At 63.2% G+C, this 19,709-nt stretch overlaps 1 protein-coding gene across 7 annotated transcripts in view; it reads left to right on the top strand.

Moving 5' to 3' along the window:
* Positions 1–19,709, top strand: part of BAZ2A (bromodomain adjacent to zinc finger domain 2A) — a 39,500-nt gene that overhangs the window by 15,765 nt on the left and 4,026 nt on the right. For 6 of the 7 annotated variants that reach the window (XM_054012232.1, XM_054012236.1, XM_054012235.1 and 3 more), the window contains exons 5-29: positions 643–864; positions 1,711–1,896; positions 1,997–2,057; positions 2,177–2,285; positions 2,594–2,695; positions 3,002–3,218; positions 4,006–4,067; positions 4,211–4,276; positions 4,375–4,581; positions 4,939–5,193; positions 5,414–5,628; positions 6,437–6,511; positions 7,424–7,586; positions 7,905–7,964; positions 8,082–8,220; positions 8,312–8,862; positions 9,407–9,617; positions 10,046–10,201; positions 10,303–10,460; positions 10,799–11,082; positions 11,500–11,632; positions 11,928–12,074; positions 12,322–12,554; positions 12,696–12,839; positions 13,231–13,312. In XM_054012232.1, coding sequence (XP_053868207.1) covers positions 643–864; positions 1,711–1,896; positions 1,997–2,057; positions 2,177–2,285; positions 2,594–2,695; positions 3,002–3,218; positions 4,006–4,067; positions 4,211–4,276; positions 4,375–4,581; positions 4,939–5,193; positions 5,414–5,628; positions 6,437–6,511; positions 7,424–7,586; positions 7,905–7,964; positions 8,082–8,220; positions 8,312–8,862; positions 9,407–9,617; positions 10,046–10,201; positions 10,303–10,460; positions 10,799–11,082; positions 11,500–11,632; positions 11,928–12,074; positions 12,322–12,554; positions 12,696–12,839; positions 13,231–13,312 — 4,238 coding nt within the window. Of the gene's footprint in view, positions 1–642; positions 865–1,710; positions 1,897–1,996; positions 2,058–2,176; positions 2,286–2,593; positions 2,696–3,001; positions 3,219–4,005; positions 4,068–4,210; positions 4,277–4,374; positions 4,582–4,938; positions 5,194–5,413; positions 5,629–6,436; positions 6,512–7,423; positions 7,587–7,904; positions 7,965–8,081; positions 8,221–8,311; positions 8,863–9,406; positions 9,618–10,045; positions 10,202–10,302; positions 10,461–10,798; positions 11,083–11,499; positions 11,633–11,927; positions 12,075–12,321; positions 12,555–12,695; positions 12,840–13,230; positions 13,514–19,709 lie in introns of those variants that run through there. The other variant, XM_054012239.1, reaches the window with a different exon arrangement.

Here is a 19,709-nt window from a genome sequence, read left to right as displayed (position 1 = left end):
CTGGTCCTGGCAAACTCTTCCCACCTCCCTTTGGCCTGAGCCAGTCGGCCCCAGCAGCAGGGTCAGTTGGGGGGCTGAGACCCCCGGAGGCAGAGCTCCAGGTTCACATGGTCTCTAAGTGCGAACTTCCTCCCCCAGCTCTGCCCAGAGCCTGTCAGATCAGCACTGGGGGCGGGAGGGACACACACACACTGCCTCTTATACCCCTCCGGCTGGGGAATCCCTCCCACTGGTAGGCGGAGTCACGAAATCCCTCCCAATAGGGGTGGGGTTACAGGACCTGGCTTCCTTGTTTAAAGGGCCAGGCTTCCTTATACACAGTCACCCAGCCCCACTCACTTCCGGGATGGTTATTACACAGCCATCTTGGGTTTCGGTTCCCAAAGGATGGGGGGGGGCGTGGCTAGAGCCAGCGAAATCCATTAACCCCTGGTGTGCTGGAGCCAGCGAAATCCATTAACCCCTGGTGTGCCAGAATCACTGGAAGTGCGCGCAGTGTGGGTTTAACGTCCCAAACAGACACCCCCCACCCCCAGCTGGAGATTCCAGCTCCTCCCCGGGTGCGACCCTAACCACGGTGGGGTGAACGCTTGCCCCCGGTAGGACGCACCTAAGGCGTCTTACTCCGATCCCCACCTGCAGACCCAGGGACCGGAGATCTCTATGAGATGGACAACTCCCAGCTGGTGAACGACAAGTCTTCTCTGGAAGCTGCCCCAGACATCTCGACGCTCGAGTGCTCCGAGAGCCCCTCCCTGAACAACTCCAGCTCCTTCAGTCTGCTGCCGGACGACAGCCAGGCCCCCTCCTCGCTCTTCGTCAGCCCCGACTCGCCGCCTGTCCTGGGGGAGGCCGTCCTACAAGGTAGGGGGTGTCTCTGGTGCGGAACCGGCTCATGAGTGGCCCTGGGGCTGGGCCGGGCTACTTTGCAAAGCGCACAGGTGGTGGGAACTACGTGTCCCAGCAGACACTGGGCCATCTCCATCTCGAACTGCCTTCCGGGGAGGTGGGTGCAGGACGTGGAGGGATCCTGCCTAGTGTGTGTGAATGGCAACGCCTGGGCCCCACGGCGCTGGGTGCTGTCCGTACCCAAAGAAAGGCAATCCCTGCCCCACAGAGCTTCCAAGCTCCGGGTAAGAGGTGGATACAGATGGCCGGCGTACCCCCAGGGAGGTGGGCCTGTGGAAAGCCGGGCGTATTTGGGGGTGGGGATGGGGTGTTCTAAGGGCTCCAGCCAGGGGAGAAAAATCCCAGACAAACCATGAAAAGCAGCAAGGTTCGGGGGCTAGCGGTAGGGGCAAAGGGGCGGTTCCCCCACGGCAGGATTTTAGCAGGGGACGTATTGGGAGCCATAACCTCCTTACGCCCCAACCCTGCGCCTGGCCTCTCCAGCTCTGCAGGAAGCGAAGTTCAGCGGTTAGAGCAGAGGTGACGTGGCACCGGGGCTGCCGTCCCAGCTCGGCTGCAGACTCGCCGCGTGACTTGACAGGGTTTGTTTCATCCTGCCGCACCCCCCCCCCCATGGAAAGGGGGGTGCCAGGGCCTGCCCTATGGGTGGGGGGGCAGAGACAATTCGCTGGAATTGCCTCGGTGGAGGGGGGGGGACGACGACGACACAGCATGGGGTGGCAGCCTGGGGAATAACGCCGACAGATGGCGTATCCCCTGCCCCACATCCCCACGAGTGTCTGTCCTTCCCTGGTGTTGCAGACAGCAGCTTAGACCTGCAGGATGGGGGCGACCCAGGGGAGGAGGAATCGGGGTCTCTGGAGCGCAGCCCCCTGCTGGAGCCGGAGTCCCCAGCCGCCTGTCTGGAGGAGGAGGACGAGGAGGAGGAAGTGGCTGAGGACAGCTGCCTGGAGGCTCTGGTGGCCCCGCTCAGTGCATCAGCAAGGGGTAGGTGAGAAGCAGCTTTCCCCAGGCTGTTCCCACCCCTGTCCCGGCCTGTAAGCGACCAGCCGGCGCTCGGTGAGTGACTGTCCCCCTGTCTTGGCAGGTGAAGTCCCCCGCAGACGGATCGCCACGGCGGAGGAGGTTCGCTTCCCCCTGCAGCACGGGTAGGTGGCACCCCGCACTTGGGGGACTGGGGGGGGTCCGGGGCCAATGGTAGGGGGGTGGGAACGACCAGTGCTCTGCCCAGGTGGGTGCCGGCCGCTGACGGGCCTTTCCCGCGCAGGTGGAGGAGGGAAGTGCGAATCAAGAAGGGCAGCCACCGCTGGCAGGGGGAGACGTGGTACTACGGGCCCTGCGGCAAAAGGATGAAGCAATTCCCGGAGGTGATCAAGGTAAACGTCTCTCCCTGTCGAGGGCTGGGGAGGGGAGGCTGGCATGGCGGGTTGGAGCGGACAGATCCCTGCTGCTGGGCGCCCCAGCAGTTCAACTGGTGCCCCCCAATTCCCCCCCCCCCCCCGCTTACTCTCTGTCCTGGAAGCTGCCCGTCATGGGCTGCCCCCCATGACGATGCCCAGTGTACAATGGGGGGGTTGCCTGCTGGGCTGCACGGGGGGTGTCCTGATGGCCGTGCCTGGCCGGGGGGAGCCCTGTGCCCAGCGCGGGACCCTGATCAGTCCCCTTTGCCTTGTCTCTTCCCCAGTACCTGAGCCGGAACGTGGTGCAGGACGTCCGGCGTGAACACTTCAGCTTCAGCCCCCGCATGCCCGTCGGAGACTTCTATGAGGAGCGGGACACGCCCGAGGTGGGCACCTTCCCTGGGGCGCAGGCTGCAGCCAGCTCTGCCCGGGAGCGGGGGGGATGAGGCGTTTATTGGGGATGCACCCGAGGCGCAGGGTTTGCAGGGCCCAGGCACCGGGGCCCCGTGGCGTTGCCAGCTGGCAGGTCGGAGCCCGTCCTGTGCTCCCCGGGGCCTCCCTGCCGTCTGGCGCCCTTGCTACGGGCATGAAAGGAGACTTCCCCGGGGGCCCAGGCCTTGGGTGGGGGGGTCGGGCCAGGGCTTGGTGTGGAGACCCCAGGGGTCAGTCTGGCTCTCCCCTCCCCCGCGCAGGGCTCGCAGTGGGTGAAGCTGACCCGGGAGGAGATCCCCTCACGCATCCAGGCCATCACGGGCAAGCGCGGGCGCCCCCGGAATGCGGAGAAGGAGAAGGCCAAGGCCAAGGAGGCGCCCAAGGTGAAGCGCGGCCGGGGCCGGCCCCCCAAGACCAAGATGGCCGACTTGCTGAGCAAGACGGACGCCAGGCTCCTGAAGAAACTGGAAGCCCAAGGTACCCCCCTCCTCGCATGCCAGGTGGTCCCTGTGCCCGAAGGGAGCATGGCTCCTGGGGACGCCTCCTGCCCTGATGCGCCAGCCGCTCCCGTTGATTTCAGAGCAGGGACGGGGCAGCTCAGCACCCCTCTGGATCCGGCCCCACCCTCGACCTGCTGCGCGCCCCCGTGGCAAAGGCACCGTCCAGGGAGGAGCCCAGCTAAGACGCTGCCAGCTGGAGGGTGTGAGACTCCCCCAGTGGGACCCCCCCCGCGCGGCTTCCCACGCGACATTCTGCCCGCTGTGCCGTGGGCCTGATCTCCCCTGCCAGCCCGGGACAGCGCCCTCTGGGCACCTCGCTGATGCAACCGGAGCTTGGGTCCGCTCGGGCAGGCTGGGTCGACAACTGCAGCCCCAGCCCCAACCAGGGGTTGCTCCATTCAGTGCAACCCCTGGCCCATGTCGTGCCCCGCCCCCCATCATGGCACACGCCCGTTGCTGTGAACGCTACTGTGCCAGTCGAATGGCAGCTTCCAGATAGCGTGCGGACGTGGTGCCCGCATCTCCAGCGACCAGGAGAGATGAATCTTCCGCCAGGTGACACCCACAGCTCAGACCTGCCCACCCCCCAGCGGGGCGAGGGCCTAGAGAGGCCTGTGCGGCTGCAGGGGCACGGGAATCCAGGGCCAGACAGCTGTGCCCGGCCTGGGAGTGGGTTATGGGGTGCCCCCCCCCCCCCCCCCCGCTGTTCCAGGCTCCTCCCTTGACTCTTTCCTCCCCCCCCCCCCCCCCCCCCCGACTTGCAGAGGTGCTCAGCGACGAAGACAAGCTGAAGATGAGCAAGATCAAGAAGAAGATGAGGCGAAAGGTACGAGCGGCGCTGGGGGAGGGGCTCCCTCAACCTCCCTCCATCTGGGGCACCCAGTTGGAGCTGGGAGGGTCTCACTTCCCCCTCCCAGTCTGGGACTCCCCTCCCCGCCAAGCACCTGAGGTGGATTTTATCCCTTCCAGGCAAGGAACAAACAGAAGCAGGAGGCCAAAGTGCCCAAGCCCAAGGAGGCCAAGAAGAAAGCCAAGGTGGGTGTGGAGGGCCCGGTTTGGGGGAGGCAGGGGGGAGACACGAAGGGGGGGCTGTGTTCCTGACTCACCTCTCCGCCGCTCTGTCTGTCCCCCAGGCGAAGAAGGAGAAGGCGCGGCCAGAGAAGCCCAAGGAGAAGGGGCGGCCCAAGGAGAAGGGGCGGCCCAAGGAGAAGGCCAAGGCTGTGCGGAAGGTGGACAAGAACCTGCTGGCCCAGCGGCGGCTGGAGGAGCGGCGCCGGCAGCAGATGATTTTAGAGGAGATGAAGAAGCCCACGGAGGACATGTGCCTGGGCGACCATCAGGTTGGGTGAACCCCCTGGCGGGAGGCGGGGAGATCAGTCCCCTCCCCGTCCCGCCCCCCGAGGCTAGTGCCCCTCTGGCTCTGCTGCTTCCTGGAGGGTCCCCCCAGCTGCTCTGGGCTCCCACGAGTGGGTCGGGGTGGGCTCCCCACAGGGCAAGGGCTGAGCAAGCCCCCCACATGGGGTGCGGGGCCTGGTGCCTCTTGTGCTGGCCCATTTGGGGTGGTGAGGCTGGTATCACATGCCCATGTGTTGGGGGTCAGGGGGTGGAAGGGAACCATGCCAAAACCTGGTAGGGTCCCGGCTCCACCCACTAGGCCCCGCTGACCAGCCGCTCGGCCCTCTCTTTCTTTTCCCCAGCCCCTGCCGCCATTCTCCCGCATCCCCGGCCTGGTCCTGCCCAGCGGGGCCTTCTCCGACTGCCTCACCATCGTGGAGTTCCTGCACAGCTACGGCCGGGTCCTGGGCTTCGAGGTGCCCCGGGACGTCCCCAGCCTCTGCACCCTGCAGGAGGGGCTGTTCGGCGTGGACGACAGCCTGGGCGAGGTGCAGGACCTGCTGGTGCGGCTCCTGCGGGCTGCCCTCTACGACCCCGGCCTCCCTTCCTACTGCCAGGTACATGGGCATGGCCGAGCCCCTTGGACTCAGTGTGAACAACGGGGCGGGGGCCAGCCTGGGCCAGGGAAAGCCAGGTTCCATTTCCTGCTCCGCCCCACACTTCCTGCATGACCTGGAGCATTGTCCAGCCAAGCTCTTCCCCCACCCCCCATATTCCAGCATGGACCCTCCCCTCACCCCTCCTCCACTGCTTTAACTCCTGTCCTCTGCCCCCCAGTCCCTGAAGATCCTCGGGGAGAAGGTGTCCGAGATCAGCCTGAACCGGGACACCGTGTCCGAGATCCTGCGCTGCTTCCTCATGGCCTACGGGGCCGACGCCGACCTGTGCCACGGCCTGCGGACCAAGCCCTTCCAGGCGCTGCCCCCGGACCGCAAGGCGGCCATCCTGGCCTTCCTGGTCAACGAACTCAACGGCAGCGCCCTCATCATCAAGTGAGGAGCGGGGGCCGGGCCGGGCCGCTTGTGCCCTGCAGCCTTGGGGGGGCGGTGGCTAGAACAGGGAGCAAAACCCAGCTGTTGCCTCTCAGGGTGATGCAGGCCAGGGAGACTACATATCCTAGCAGGCATTGGGCTGCCTAGGGGCTGTGCAGGCCAGGGAGACTACATATCCCAGCAGGCATTGGGCTGCCTAGGGGCTGTGCAGGCCAGGGAGACTACATATCCCAGCAGGCATTGGGCTGCCTAGGGGCTGTGCAGGCCAGGGAGACTACATATCCCAGCAGGCATTGGGCTGCCTAGGGGCTGGGCATAGGGTGACCAGACAGCAAGTGTGAAAAATCGGGACAGGGGGTGGGGGATAATTTGAACCTATATGAGAGAGACCCAAAAATCGGGACTGTCCCTATAAAATCGGGACATCTGGTCACCCTAGCTGCGTGCAGGCCAGGGAGACTACATATCCCAGCGTGCATTGGGCTAAGTGCTCAGGGGGCTTACGGACAAGAAGTCCCAGAATGCAGTGCTGCCATCTGGCTCTGAGTAGGAAGCTTTGTGCCAATCCAGGCGGGAGTGTTGCATGCTGGGACTCGTAGTCTCTGGGCAGCACTCTGCTCACCCCAGCCGTACACGCTCTGAACCGTTCCCGAGCACGTGATGGGCAGGGACCCAACAGGCTGGGCCTGGAGGCGAGATCCGGCCCTGGCACCCTGGAGGGTGTCGCTCCTTTGCCTTCCCAAGGGGGCGCGTGGTGGGGTGAGGTCCGGACAGGACTGCTCTGCTAAACTCGGGGCTGTCCTTGCAGTGAAATCGACAAGACTCTGGAGAACATGTCCAACTACAGGAGGAACAAATGGATCATCGAGGGCAAGCTGCGCAGGTGGGTGCTACCGAGGGCTTTGGGTGGGCTGGCTGGGTCGAGGAGGAGGCTGGGGGCAGAGGGGGACGGCGTTTCTGGTCAGTTGATCAGCCAGATAATGTCAACTCACCTGCCCGTTATCCGACCGGAGTTAAATATTCCAGCAAGATGGCCTGAAATAGGCGCTGACCTACCTTTGCGATCGCACCTGTCATCGGTTGGAACTTCATTTCATCGTGTTTTCCGCTCCGAGCTCGAGTAGCTGGTTGTCTGGAATGAAGCACCAATGTCTGAGCGCTCAGATTACCCAGCAGAGCCACCGCCGTGTGAATTCACTGTTTCATGGGCTAGATATTCCTATTTAAAGAGGATCTAGTTTTTATTTATCGATGATTCTCACTGCAAAATGACTGACTGGGTATTATTCTTTTTTCAACTACAGTCGGTTAATGACATAGCAAAAGCATTCTGATTGGCTAATAGCTTAGATTGGCCAATAATTAATTGGTCGCAAGTCAGTCTGAGGATCGCTGATCTCAGGCCAAGCCTGCGGGAGGCCATGAATGTCTCCAGTTTTTCTGGCGCTGTGGTTTATAGTTGGAAGAAGTCAGTGCTTTAAAATATTTGGCCATTTTGACTGATGAATTGACCGACTCTTTTAGGACCGGTCAAATGCCCAGCCCTGTTTCTGCCAGAGAAACTTGCGGGGTGGCTATAGCGGGAGGGCAGCGGGGCTCCAGGCGCCTTAGTGAATTGGAAGGCGGCTGTATGCTATTGGATCCACTCTGCCAGGCAACATCTGAGCTCTCGGCCTGTTGGATCCAAACTGTGCGCCTGCCCCCAGCCCATGCGGGGTTGGGTACCTGAGGGGCGGCAGGGAGTCGGTGTCCCCAGCTGGCATTCAGGATGTTCATTCCCTCTGCGGCTCTGCAGGTTGAAAATCGCCCTGGCCAAGAAGACCGGCCGCCCGGAGTCTGAGATCACGGGCCTGGACGAGGGGCCCAGGCGGCGCAGCTCCCGGATCACAGAGGAGAACAGTGGCCTGGAGGCAGAGGAGGAAGAGAGCCGGGGCCGGAAGTCCCGCAAGGATGAGGAGGTAGCCGCGTGGCAGGGCCAGGCCAATAGGCGAGGGGAGTGGGGACGTTCGCCTCTGCCTTTCGGAGGCAGTGTCATTTAGTGGTTAGAGCAGGGGAGATGGGCAGACAGGACTCCTGGGTTCTTTTCCCAGCTCTACCACTGACTTGTGCAAGTCTCATTCCCTGGTGCCTCAGTTTCCCCAGCTGTGCTGTAGAGGTGACAGCACAAGGGTGAACCAGAGCTGCTGATGTTCGAGGGGTAAAGGGGGTCCTGTATGCAGAGCCAGGGGAACGTGGTGGGCAAGGATTCACTCCTGACTGTCCCTTCTCCCACTCAGGCCAGCATTCCTGCATGCAGCGTCCCCGAGCTGGAGAGACAGATCGAGAAGCTAGCCAAGGTAAGGCTGGCCCCAGTTGGGGTGGGGAGCTGGCAGGCTCTGGATCCCCCGGGACAGCCCCCAGCAGACGATGCCTCCCCCCATTCTTTTTTTTTTTTTTTTTTTCCCCTCCCCCAGAGGCAGATGTTCTTCCGGAAGAAGCTGCTCCATGCTTCGCAGACGCTGCGGGCCGCCACGCTGGGCCAGGACCGCTATCGCAGGCGGTACTGGGTCCTGCCCCACCTGGGCGGGATCTTCGTGGAGGGCTCCGAGGCAGGTGAGTTGGGTCGGGGGCCTTGTGGGGAGGGGGGACTGTTACAGCAGAGAGGTTTGCACGGTTCTGATCTCTTCCTGCCCCCACCCTGCAGCCGCGGAGGAGGAGCCCAAGGAGGAGGAGGAGGAGGAGAAAGAGGCTGCCCCGGAGATCTCCCCGGTGAAGAAGGAACCAGTCGAGCTGCCCGTCCCCAGCCGGCCGAACTGCTCGGTCTCCCGGTCGCGGGGCCGGCCGCGGAAAAGCAAAGAGGACCCGGCCCGGCCGGGCGGGCCCAAGCCCCCGCCCCTCAACGGGCTCCTAGAGGACTCGATGGCCCCCTGCCAGAGCCAGCACGACCTGAGCCAGTCGGCCTTCCTATCCTGGCTGAGCCAGACGCAGTCGTCCCTGCTCAACAGCTCGGTCCTCACCCCGGACAGCAGCCCCGGGAAGGGGGACCCCAGCCCCCCTGCCCCCGAGGCGCCCACCCTGGAGGAGAGCTTCCCAGAGACAGTGGAGAAACAGGGGCCCTGGTTCAACCTGCTGCCTAGGACGCCCTGCCATGCCGCTCCCCCTCTCGCTACCTCCTCGGAGGAGCCCCCCGCTAGAGCCACCCCCCAGCCTCGCAGCCTTCACCCCGGGGACCAGCCCAAGGCTCCGGGCAGGCAGGTGAGAGCCGGCCGGGTGCCTGGGTCTGCTGCCGGAGTGGGCACAAAAAGAGTTCAGGGAATGGGGGGGTTGGGGGGGGGGGGGGGGCTAGCAGATCCCCGTTGACAGGCGCCTCTCTTGCTGACCCCGTGGGCATAGCTGGCACTGCCAAAGGGACCCTCCCCTCTGGCCCCTGTAGGTGTCGCTCTAAGCAGGGCTGGAAAGCCGCCCCGTCCCCTTCCCTTTGCCCCTGTGGCAGGATCTGGGCCCCGGAGAGGGGTCGAGTGACTAGCTGGAGCCTGGCGAATCTGTGGGCTCCAGCTCCCTGTGGTGGGGCTGAGTCTGGGGAGGAACCCACCTCCCCATATCCAGGGGGCTGCGAGGGGAGGAGTGGGGTGGTGGCTGGCCCCCAAGGAAGGGGGGCAGGAGCACAGACGAGGCCCATGGGAAGCGAGGGGAGCCCCGTGACGTGGGTCACTTAGATCCGGAGCCCCTGGGGGGCCGGCGGGACTGGGGCGAGGGCTGTGCAACCAGCACCTCTCACCCGCGCTGTCTCTCCTCCCAGCCGAATGGCCCCACGTCTCCCCCCCTCGCTTCCACGCCCGTCCACGCCAGCCCCAGGGTGCCCAGCGTGTGCCCCAGGGGCCGGGGCGGACCTGAGAAGGCCCAGGAGCCGCTGGGGCAGCCCAAGCGCCGGGGCCGGCCCCCCACCAAGTTCTTCAAGCAGATTGAGCAGAAGTATCTCACCCAGCTGATGGCGCAGCCCGTGCCCCCAGGTGAGGACACCCCCTCCCCCCCCTCCACGCATCGGACAATGACCCCAGCACTGCTCTTCTTCTCCCCTGGGGTAGCCACCTCTGGCACGGCATCTTCCCCCAGTTCCACCTTCTCCGCCCATCCAGACTTCCCTTCCTTCCTTCCTTGCCTGGGGGGCGGGTGGGTTTCCCTCTTGATGTCGTCCCCCCGCCACCCTGCCGTTCACGGGGGGCACCCAGCCTCGGGTGAAGCACAGGGTGACAGGAGACCACGTTCGCCCCCGTCTCATTGAGGGCAGAGAGCTGGGTTTGGGTGCCAGTCAGGACGCCTGGGTCCCGTTCCCTGCTGGGGTCCCCTTCCCCTGCAGGGTGACTGGGAGCTGCCCCCAGCCCCCACCACCACCACACACCCCCCCCAGTGCTCAGCCGGCTCCGTGGCTGCCTTGCAGAGATGCAGAGCGGCTGGTGGTGGCTCAAGGACCCGGAGGAGCTGGAGGCCGTGGTCCGAGCGCTGCACCCGCGGGGGATCCGCGAGAAGGCCCTGCACAAGCACCTCACCAAGCACAAGGAGTATCTGCGGGAGGTCTGCGCCCGCGCCACTGCCGGTGAGGACACGCCGGCGGGCGGGGGAGGGGGAGGACCCAGGCCGTGGGGGGGGGGGGAGGGGACGACGCCGGGCTGTTAACCCTGCCTCTCTCCTGCCCAGATCCCATCGTCCAGCCCCAGGCTGCCGGCCACCCCGTGTCTCAGGAAGCCTTGGCCCGGTGGTCTGTGACAGAGCGGGCCTACGAGATGGACCTCGCCCTCCTGCAGTGGGTGGAAGAGCTGGAGCAGCGGGTCCTGATGGCGGATCTGCAGATCCGGGTGAGGAGCCTGGCCCCCAGCTGCCCCCCCCCCCGATGTAGCTTGGGAGAGCTAGTGGGTGCTGCAGTATGCCCCCTCCTAGCTGCTGCGGGGTGCACTTGGTGCAGGGGACGGGTCCCTGGCACATGCGGCTACCCGGTCATGCCAACGAACTCTTCCCCTGGTCCCTCCTCCCAGGGCTGTGAGCTCAGCAGGTTGTCACCTGGATGAATGACCCCAAGGCAGCCCCGGGTGCTGCTGGGTAGTTGGGAAAGCCGGCTGGGATCCGAGCAGGCTGAACCACCATCCCCATCCCCCCGGGATCCCAGCCCCCCTCTAAGGCTCTCCCTCCCCCCCAGGGCTGGACGTGTCCGAGCCCCGACTCGGCACGGGACGACCTGCGGTACTGCGAGCACAAGGTGGGGGCCCTAGAGGACATCACCCTCAAGAACCGGCGGGAGGGGCTGCCCCCCTCCCGGGAGGCCACCAACCCCCTGGACCTGGCTGTCCTGCGGCTGGCCGCGCTGGAGCAGAACATGGAGCGCCGGTACCTGAAGGAGCCGCTGTGGCCGCCGCACGAGGTGGTGGTGGAGAAGGCCGTGCTGAGCAACCCCGAGGCGCTGGACCTGGGCAGCACGGAGATGTGAGTGCCTGGCACATGGGGGGGGGCGGGCAACGGGGGCTTCTGGGACGGGGCTCCAGAGCACAGGCTGGGAGCCCGGACTCCTGGGTTCTTCCCCCAGCCCTGGGACCGGGTCTAGGGCACAGACTGGGTGCCAATACTCCTGGGTTCGACTCCTGGCTCTGGGATGGGGGTGGGGTCTACTGGGTTAAAGCAGGGAGGTGCTGGGTGCCAGGACTCCTGAGTTCTCTTCTTAGCCATGCGGTTTAGGCAGATGCCTTTCTGTGCCTCAGTTTCCCTCTCTGGACAACCCGGACAGTAATCCCCTCCCCAGGGCTGGGTGGGGGGTGGCCGCGAGGGTTACTTAGCATGCAACCAGCTCCCTGTCAGGGCATCCTCCCTGCGCCAGGCTGAGTGTCTGTTTCTCCCCTCCGCCAGTGCCTACGAGATCACTCCCCGGATGCGGACATGGCGCCAGACCCTGGAGCGGTGCCGGAGCGCGGCCCAGGTCTCCCTGTGCATCTACCAACTGGAGAAATCCATCGCCTGGGAGAAGTCGGTCAACAAAGTGGTAAGGGATGCGGGGGGGGGGGGGGGACATTCGATGGTTCCCGGCCCTCAGGAGGTGCCAGGGACGAGGGATAGTGCAGGGAAGAGGTGGCACCCTGTGGAGCTCCCTGCTGCAGGAGGGAGAGTCGGTGCTGGAACTCGGGAACCACCATCCTACTGCAGGGGCGGGGTGAGGGTCAGGGCTGGATCTGGACTGGATGGACCTAGTAGGGTAAGAAATAAAACGTCTGGATGGGCTGAGCTCCTGTTGGGGGCCTCTCTCAGCCCACCCACCTCACGTTCTCCTTTTCCCCCAGACGTGTCTGGTGTGCCGGAAGGGGGACGACGACGAACACCTGCTGCTGTGTGACGGCTGCGACCGCGGCTGCCACCTCTACTGCCACCGGCCCAGGATGACGGAGGTGCCGGACGGGGACTGGTTCTGCTCAGTCTGCGTCTCCCAGGTATGTTCCCGTGGGAGCCCAGTTGGGCTTCGACCCCTGCGTGGGCTGCCCCCCTCACCGAGATCTTTCCAAGCCCAGATCACACCCTCTCTCTCCCCCCCCTGCTGGGAGCCAGGGCTGCTGGGTGGTGGCTGTGTGACCTCAGAGGAACGTCTCCCCTCGTGCCTCGGTTTCCCTGTTGTGCGGTTCGGGGGTGGGGAGCGACCGATTCCAGCGGGTGACTCCCCCAGTCTCTCTTTCCTTGCAGGCAGGAGGCGAGTATTACGACGACCCCAGTTCGCCCAGGCGGGGCAAGAAGCGGAAAGGCGGGCGTCTCTTTGGGGGGGGCTTCCTGGAGGAGGAGGAGAGCCCCGGGCGCCGGGTCCTGCCGCGGAGGCGTGACACCCTGTCGGTGCCCCGCTACTCAGGGGAGGGCCTGTCTCCCTCCAAGCGGAGGAGACTGTCCCCGCGGGGCCAGAGCAGTGACCTGACCTTCTGCGAGTACGTACCCTGGGGTGTGCCCCCCTGGCTGGGGCGGGGCCTGGGGAGGGGGGTCATGTGCATGCCCCAGCAGGGTGGGGCAGGGCACTGCACGCCCCAGTTTGGTACATGTCCCTGTGCTACGCCCCTCCTCTTCTGTAGGATCATCCTGATGGAGATGGAGTCTCAGGAGGACGCCTGGCCATTCCTGGAGCCCGTCAATCCCCGGCTGGTGCCCGGCTACAGGAAAATCATCAAGAACCCCATGGACTTCGCCACCATGCGGACGCGGCTGCTGCGGGGCGAGTGAGTGTCTGGGCAGGGGGCTCTCGGGGGGAGGGGGAATCTCTGCAAGGAGCCAGAGGGCGGCATGGACCTCGCAGGCTGGCGCCGAGTATCCCTCCCCCTCCCTGGGCCGCCTGGCCCCAGCGACGAAGAACCTACCTGCACCCATCTGGCTGTGTGGGGCTGGCGGGGGCCGTTTCTCCTCCTTCCCAGGGGCTGGCTAGACACCACCCGGGCGTCGCTGGGTCGGGGGAGGAGGATAGAGGGAAAGGGCCGGAATGGGCATGGGGGGATTCAGGCAATGGGGCGGGGTGGCAGCAGAGGGCAGGAGAGCTGTTCCCTGCTCTGAGGCTGCTGTGATCCGGGGGGGGAAGGACTCAGGGGTGACTCAGTCTCCCTGGCTCCTCCCCAGGTACGTGAGCTGCGAGGAATTCGCCGCCGATGCCACACTTGTGTTCGACAACTGCCAGACCTTCAACGAGGACGACTCGGAGGTGGGCAAGGCCGGGCGCGCCATGAGGAGATTCTTCGAGAGCCGGTGGGAGGAATTTTATCAGGGAAAACACGCTCCTAACCCGTGAAGTGGGAGCCCAGGGCTGGGGTTGGGGACTGTGCCCCCCCCTCGCTCCACGCTCCTGGCCTGAGACCTGTCTCATGCGGTTTGGGGTAGGGAGAGACCCCCTCCCCCCCCCCCCCCGCAAAAGAACTGACTCCTCTGGAGCCGATCTCGCTGCCTGCTGAATTCCCGACGGAGGCTGGTCCCGGTGCGGCGTGGAAAAGCCCCTCCCCCCACACACACATACCAGGAGGCTTGGGGTAATGGGGTGTCTCCACGGCCCGGCTGCTCCCTCTCCCCCGCCCCCCCCTCCCAGCCACCCGGACTCACGGACTGTGTAAGCCAAAAACGGAAGAAACCGGGCGATCGCTCGTCGGGTTCCTTTTCTACTTCACCACCGCCCGACCCGGCACACGAAGAAAGACCCCCCCCCCGCCCCCTTGGCTGGGAGTATTTAACATAGCAATAGTTCGTAGTGAACGTGTATGAGGACAGCACTGCTGTGGGCTGTCTCTGAGGCATTAATGGCCAGTAAAGTGAACTCAACTCCTCGAGATTTGCGTCGAGCTTCACGCCCGGACCCGCTCGCAACGACACTGGGACGCACTGCTTCCACACACAGCACCCCACCCGGCTCGCTGCTTCCCTTCTGGGACCTTTCCATGCCTGCCTTTCCGCCCCCCACTGCCCTTCCGGGACCTTTCCATGCCTGCCCTTCTGCCCTTACCTTCTTGGACCTTCCCATGCCCCCCTGTTCCCCATCGCCCTTACCTTCTGGGACCTTTCCAGGCCTGCCCCTTTTGCCCTTAACCTTCCGGGACCTTTTATACTACCCTCAGCAGGTTCCCCATCCCCCCTCAACCCTAACCCTCTCCCAACCCCCCCAAAGGCCCCTCCCTCCCCCCCCCACTACCAGGCCCTACCATTGCAGGCCCTTTAATGGGGGGTGTCCCTGTTGTGTCCCCCTACCCCACTGTGTCAGATCCTTCTTTGCTGTAGGGCTGTTACCCCCCACCCACACAGATAATAGGGGTTTGAGGGAGGATCAGACACCCCCACGGATCTGGCTACAGGGAGCTGGGCTGAGCATCGGCCTGTAGTCGGAGGGGGGGGGGGTCTGTGTGGGGGAGCTCCTTCCCTGCCCCTCAGCAGGACCCTCCTCCCCCAGGTGACCTAGGCTTGTTCATAGGATCCCAGCCTGAATGTGTGTGTGCCCCTCCCCTTGCCGTGAGGACCCCCCAGAGTCGGGCTTGTGGTGTTTCAGCCCTCCCCCCCCCCCCCAAGCTGGTAGGTTTGCACCCAGGGTGGGGGCAGCCCAGCCCCTTCCTCCCTCCCCCCCCCATGTGCTCTTCACAGGCAGCACCCATCCCGCCTTGCAGGGGTAAAGAACAGGGGCGATCAGTGCAGGACCCGATCTCTGAGCCAGCAGCTGCTCCACAACAGGATTGGGGAGGGGGGGGCAAAGGGGTGGCAGAGCATAGGCAGCTCCAGCGTGTCAGCAACCCCCCCCCCCCCCCCGCCTCCCAGATTCCTGTTGGCGGCTCCAGGGAGCCAGAGCTGCAGTTTTGATCCCGTCTGTCCCAGGACGGGCCACTCGCGCCAGCCCCCCAGCTATCTTCCCCCCCCCGCCCCCCCCAATGGCTCTGCTGGCACCAAGGACTCTGCCACCCAGTGCGCAAGCCCTGCACCCAGCTTGTGGGAGGCCCCGCCTCTACTCAAGCCCCCCCCTTCCCCCAGCGCAGCTCGCCAGGCCTGGGGGACCTCGGGGGGGGGGGGGGGGAGCGCTTTGGCAAAGGTGCACCAGGGGGGTGGCCGACTTTGCTCCCCGCCAACCTGCTCGGGGCAGGGGAAAGGCCTGGGCCGCAGGGAGCCCGTCCTGTGGGTCACTTGGTCCAAATAGAGTCTCCCTCCACTCCGTGACCCCGTCCTCGGCTTGGGTGCCGAGAGCTGGAGGTGAAGGCCGTGGGGGGGTTAGGCACCCAGCTTAAAATGGGGGGGGGGGGGCACTTGGATCCCTGCGCTGGCTGGTCACCACCTAGTGGCAGATGAGCTGCTGCAGTCTGGGCCCCACGGCTCCCCAGTACTGAGGGTAATGTGATGGTGAATGCTGGAGGGCTGGCCAGGCCTTCTCTAGGCACGGGAGGCTGAGCTGGGTTATCTCGAACCCCCACTGCCTGTTGTCTTTGGAAATACCCCCCGATAGCGCCCCCCCCCCTTAACCCTTTGCTCGTTCACTGTGCAGCCCTTGCTGGTCTCCCCCAGGCCTTTCTGGAAAGTGTGGGGGGCCGGGGATTCCTTGCCTTTCCCAAGTCTTAAGCCCTGTCTGGGGATGGAGAGTCACAGAGGTGGTGTGAAGGTGTGGAAATCAACCCCCTGGCCGCCCCCCAGCTCCTCAAAACCACGATATTACGGGTACTCGCTTTGGGGCGGCTGGCGGGTAGGCCCCAGTGGAGCCGCTTCCCAGTCCAGGCCAGCTGTGCGACATCTGGGACACCCCCCCCCCCCCTCCCCCTGCCTGTCGTCCACTCCCCACGAGCACTGAAATCAACTAACCTACCTTGGGGGGGTGGGAAGCCCTGAGATGGAAGCAGCCTGTCATGCATTCCCCCACCCCCCTCCCGTCGTCTTTAAAAAGTAGCCTTTTTTCTATCAAATAACCTCAAAAACTTTTTATTTTATTTTTTTGCTTTGAAATAAGAGGTGGAGTTGAAGTCTATTTGAACTGACTTTATATTATGCATAAATATTTATATTTTATCTAAACTGCGCTGTAACAAACTTTTTTTTTTTTTAATATTTTGGAGCTGTCAGGTTTTTTTTTTTGGTTTTTTTTTTTTTTTCCCCTCTTTCTTTTTGGTTTGTGTTTTTGTTTTTGTCATGGAAAAGTTTTAGTCTCTGTAATGGTGTTGTGGTGGTGTTTTTTAAAAAAAAATTTTCTTGATAAAACACCCTGAATTTTAAATCCCCACCTTCCCTCTTAGCCCCTGCCATCCCCCCCAAAATTAATCCAGACGTGTCTCAAATCCCACCCACTCTTCCTTATTGGGGATGCACCAGAGTGTAGAAATCCATTCTGGACTGAGTACAAGAAATGTTAAGATGCGGAATATATTTTGTTTATTAACCCTTAATGAGTTGGCTTTGTAAATTACATTTTTTTGGGGGGGAGGGGTTGTCTAGAACTGGCCTCCCCCCTCCCCTCCCCTCCCCTCCCCTCCCGCCCCCTCTCTGTCTGATAAAACAGGAAGAACCAACCACCATAAAAGAAAAATGTTCTGATGTTCCTTGTAAAAGGAACAGGACTGGCTCTTTTTTATATAACCAAATGTGGTGTTTTAGTGACTTTTTGATAATGTACAGTTTTTGTGAATTTAAATTTATTTCTTTCTATATTTTTAGGACCAATCTCATTTTTAATAAGGTTTAAAGGAAAAAAAATATTCTAGATTAACTCCTGTTTGTTGCCATGTGATGTTCCCACAAGTACAGCGGTAGAGAGTGCTTGTCAAGTTGCGAGAATAAAAACAAACCCACGTTTGATAGAGACGGTGTCGTCGGGGGTGTTTCTGGTGGGGGCAGCTGGATGGGGGGGGGGAGAGGGAGAGAGCCCAGCTGGCTTTTCAGATCTGAGGTTCAGGCTGCGTGTCGGGAAGGAAGAACGGGCATTAGGCAGAAGCGGTGCCTAAGAGAGTTGGGAGCATTGAGTCAAAGGGATGTGAGCTGTAGGGAAAAAATCCTCCACTCCCTGTTTGGTTGGAGTAGAAGCGCCCCTCCCGCATTTTATTACAGGGCGTTTAAAAATTCCCCAGCAATCCCCTTCTGGGCTGCTCCATATCCCCCCTCACCAGCCCCTGCTGGAAGAATCTCATCCCTACCGTTCACTAGCCGTGCCAGGAAGCAGGCAAAGGACAGCGGCCTGCGGCCAGGCCTTGCTCCGATCTTGTCCTGGTATAAGGGGCTGGGGCGTGTTTTCGTTGCTCCAGCGTTGCTACCGCGCAAGCCTCAGGCTGGGCATGGTTCCCCGGGCTGCAAGGGGCGCGTAACCTGGTAGCTCATTCCCTGGGGTGTGGCTTGGAGCACTCCCATGCTGGTCTGACTGCGCCCGCCCCAGGGCCCTGTAACTGCACCAAAACGCAGCTGGTGGGTAAATGAGGCTGTCACCGTTAGAAAGCTGAGCGGCCTAGGGGATTGAGGCACCCACTACAAGGACTGGAACTTGGGCCTCTGCCCCCCCTCCCCAGGTTCCTGTGCCCATGCAGCGGGGAGGTGGTGGCTCCCGCCCGCGTCCCTTTTAACTGGCTGCCGGGCCGGTGGAGCGGGAGCTGCTGCCGCAGAGGCGGTTGGCTGCCTGCGCCCGCTGAGTCATGCCTGTGCAGCTGCTTCTGACGCATCTCAACCCGCCTGCTCCGCTGGGCTCCCTCGCCGCCCCCTCGGCTTGGGAACGCCGGGAGGGAGCCTGGCCCCTCCCGTGCGGCAGGACCGCGCTGCAGCCCCGGACAGCACTAGAGGGGCCCCGTTCCTGCTGCTCCCCCGGCTCCGTTCTCTCCCGGGCTCCTGAATTAACCCAGCTTGAGGTGTGGAGCCTGGCCCCTGCTGTGACCCGAGCGGGTCCCGTCTCCGCCCAGCTTCTCTAACAGCAACTGCTGCTGTGCCGCCCCAGGGTCACGGCCGGTGATCTCTGCCCTGTGGGTGGGGGCAGAGCCTATACTGGGCTGTGGTGCAGCCTTGAATACACTGTCCCCCACCCCCATGGCTTAAGAACAGAGGACCAGCTTGGACAGTGGCCGGTGGCTAATACTTGAGGGTGTGAACAGAACAGGGCCAGTAGCGAGTGTCCAGCTCCAGCTTCTGACAGAAGTTTAGAGCCACCTGGAGCATGGGGGCCAGGGCTAGACCTCTATGAACTGGTCTCATTCTGCTTTTGGCCTTCACAGTGTCCCCTGGCAATGAGTTCCACAGGTGGTGCATCATGTGCCGAGTTGCCGGAGAGCGCCCCCTGGTGCTGGAAGCCAGAATTGCTGCGGCTGTACTAACCGACCAGGCCTTTCCCAGGCAACCGCCAAACCACAGAGGAGACCGAGCCGACTTTTCTTTCCCACCTTTTTATTTAAAAACAAAAACTTCCACATGAGCAGAGTGGGAGCTCCATCAGAGGCGGGGGGGCGGGACGGGGGACACACAAGCCCGGCTGGAGCACAGAAGCGGGAAGAATACAAAACTAGAAACCTCGAGATTTTTTTTTAAAAACCCCAAAACTTAAAAACCTGTACAAAATGCTCCTTGGTATAAATTAAAGGGTGCTAACTCCTGGGGGGAGGGGGGTGGTGCAAGACAGGGCGGGGGGGGGGGAGAAGCAGCACGGGGCACTGGCAAAAGAGGTGGTTGGTTTAGCATCCCCTTTCTCCAGTGGGCCCCAGCCCCCTGCCCGGCAGTTATGGCCTTGAGCCAGCGCTGGGGCTAGCCTGCAGCCCTGTGGGGCAGGCGCGTGACCCCACACCCGCGGGTCTCACGTGTGATTTGATGCCTGCAATGATGCCAAGGCCAGAGGCGGGCGCTGGGACGGCCATGGGTGCAGCGGGCGGGCTGAGATGGGGCCGGCGCCCACAGCTTGGGGGGGTGGTTCTGGGGGTCACAACCGCTACAGCTCAAGGCTCGGAGCTGCCGATTTCAACAGGGGAGGAGCAGCTGGCACAGACCCAAGGCCTTGCACCCTTCCCTCACCATCTCAGGCAAGAGCCTGTTTTTGGCAGGCCAGGCACTGGCCAGCATCCCCTGCCTGGCAAGCCCGGGCTCTGCTTCTCCGGCTAACGCTCCTCTGCTGGGATTAAACCCCACGGTGGGCTGGTCCTACGGCAGCAGGCACCAGCCTTGAGGCTGTGGCTTCCCGTCCCTAGGCACCAGCGATGCCCAGGGCAGCTGGGCTGTGCCAGCGCCCGTGGGCTGTCCTTTAATGCCAGAGGCTGTTTTATCCACCACCACCCCGCCCCCTTTGGCTTCCTGGCCCCAATGCTGAGCACAAATGCGGCTACTTCTCCCTCTTTGGTTAGCTGCCGGGGTGTGAGCCCGGGTGGGACCCCCCCCGCTGTCATCCCCTGCCCCAGTCTGCTCGAGGCCTAACCCACTCCCCGACCCAGGCAACGGAACAAAATGCCATCTGAAAACACAACCGGCGGGGCCCTGTCTGGCAAACAGGTGCCCCAGTAATTAGCAGCAACATGAGGTTTGTGAAACCATGAACGCTCCCCCCAGGAGGGGGGGAACCGGCAGAGAGCGGGGAATGGGCCATGGCTTTGCACCGCTGGGCTTGGGAGAGAAGCCGCCCTGGGGGCGAGGTA

The sequence above is a fragment of the Malaclemys terrapin genome, chromosome 23 (genome assembly GCF_027887155.1).
Source record: "Malaclemys terrapin pileata isolate rMalTer1 chromosome 23, rMalTer1.hap1, whole genome shotgun sequence".
In the NCBI taxonomy this organism is placed as follows: Eukaryota; Metazoa; Chordata; order Testudines; family Emydidae; genus Malaclemys; species Malaclemys terrapin.
The sequence above is the reverse complement of the archived record's forward strand: the minus strand, read 5'-3'. Positions and strand labels throughout refer to the sequence as shown.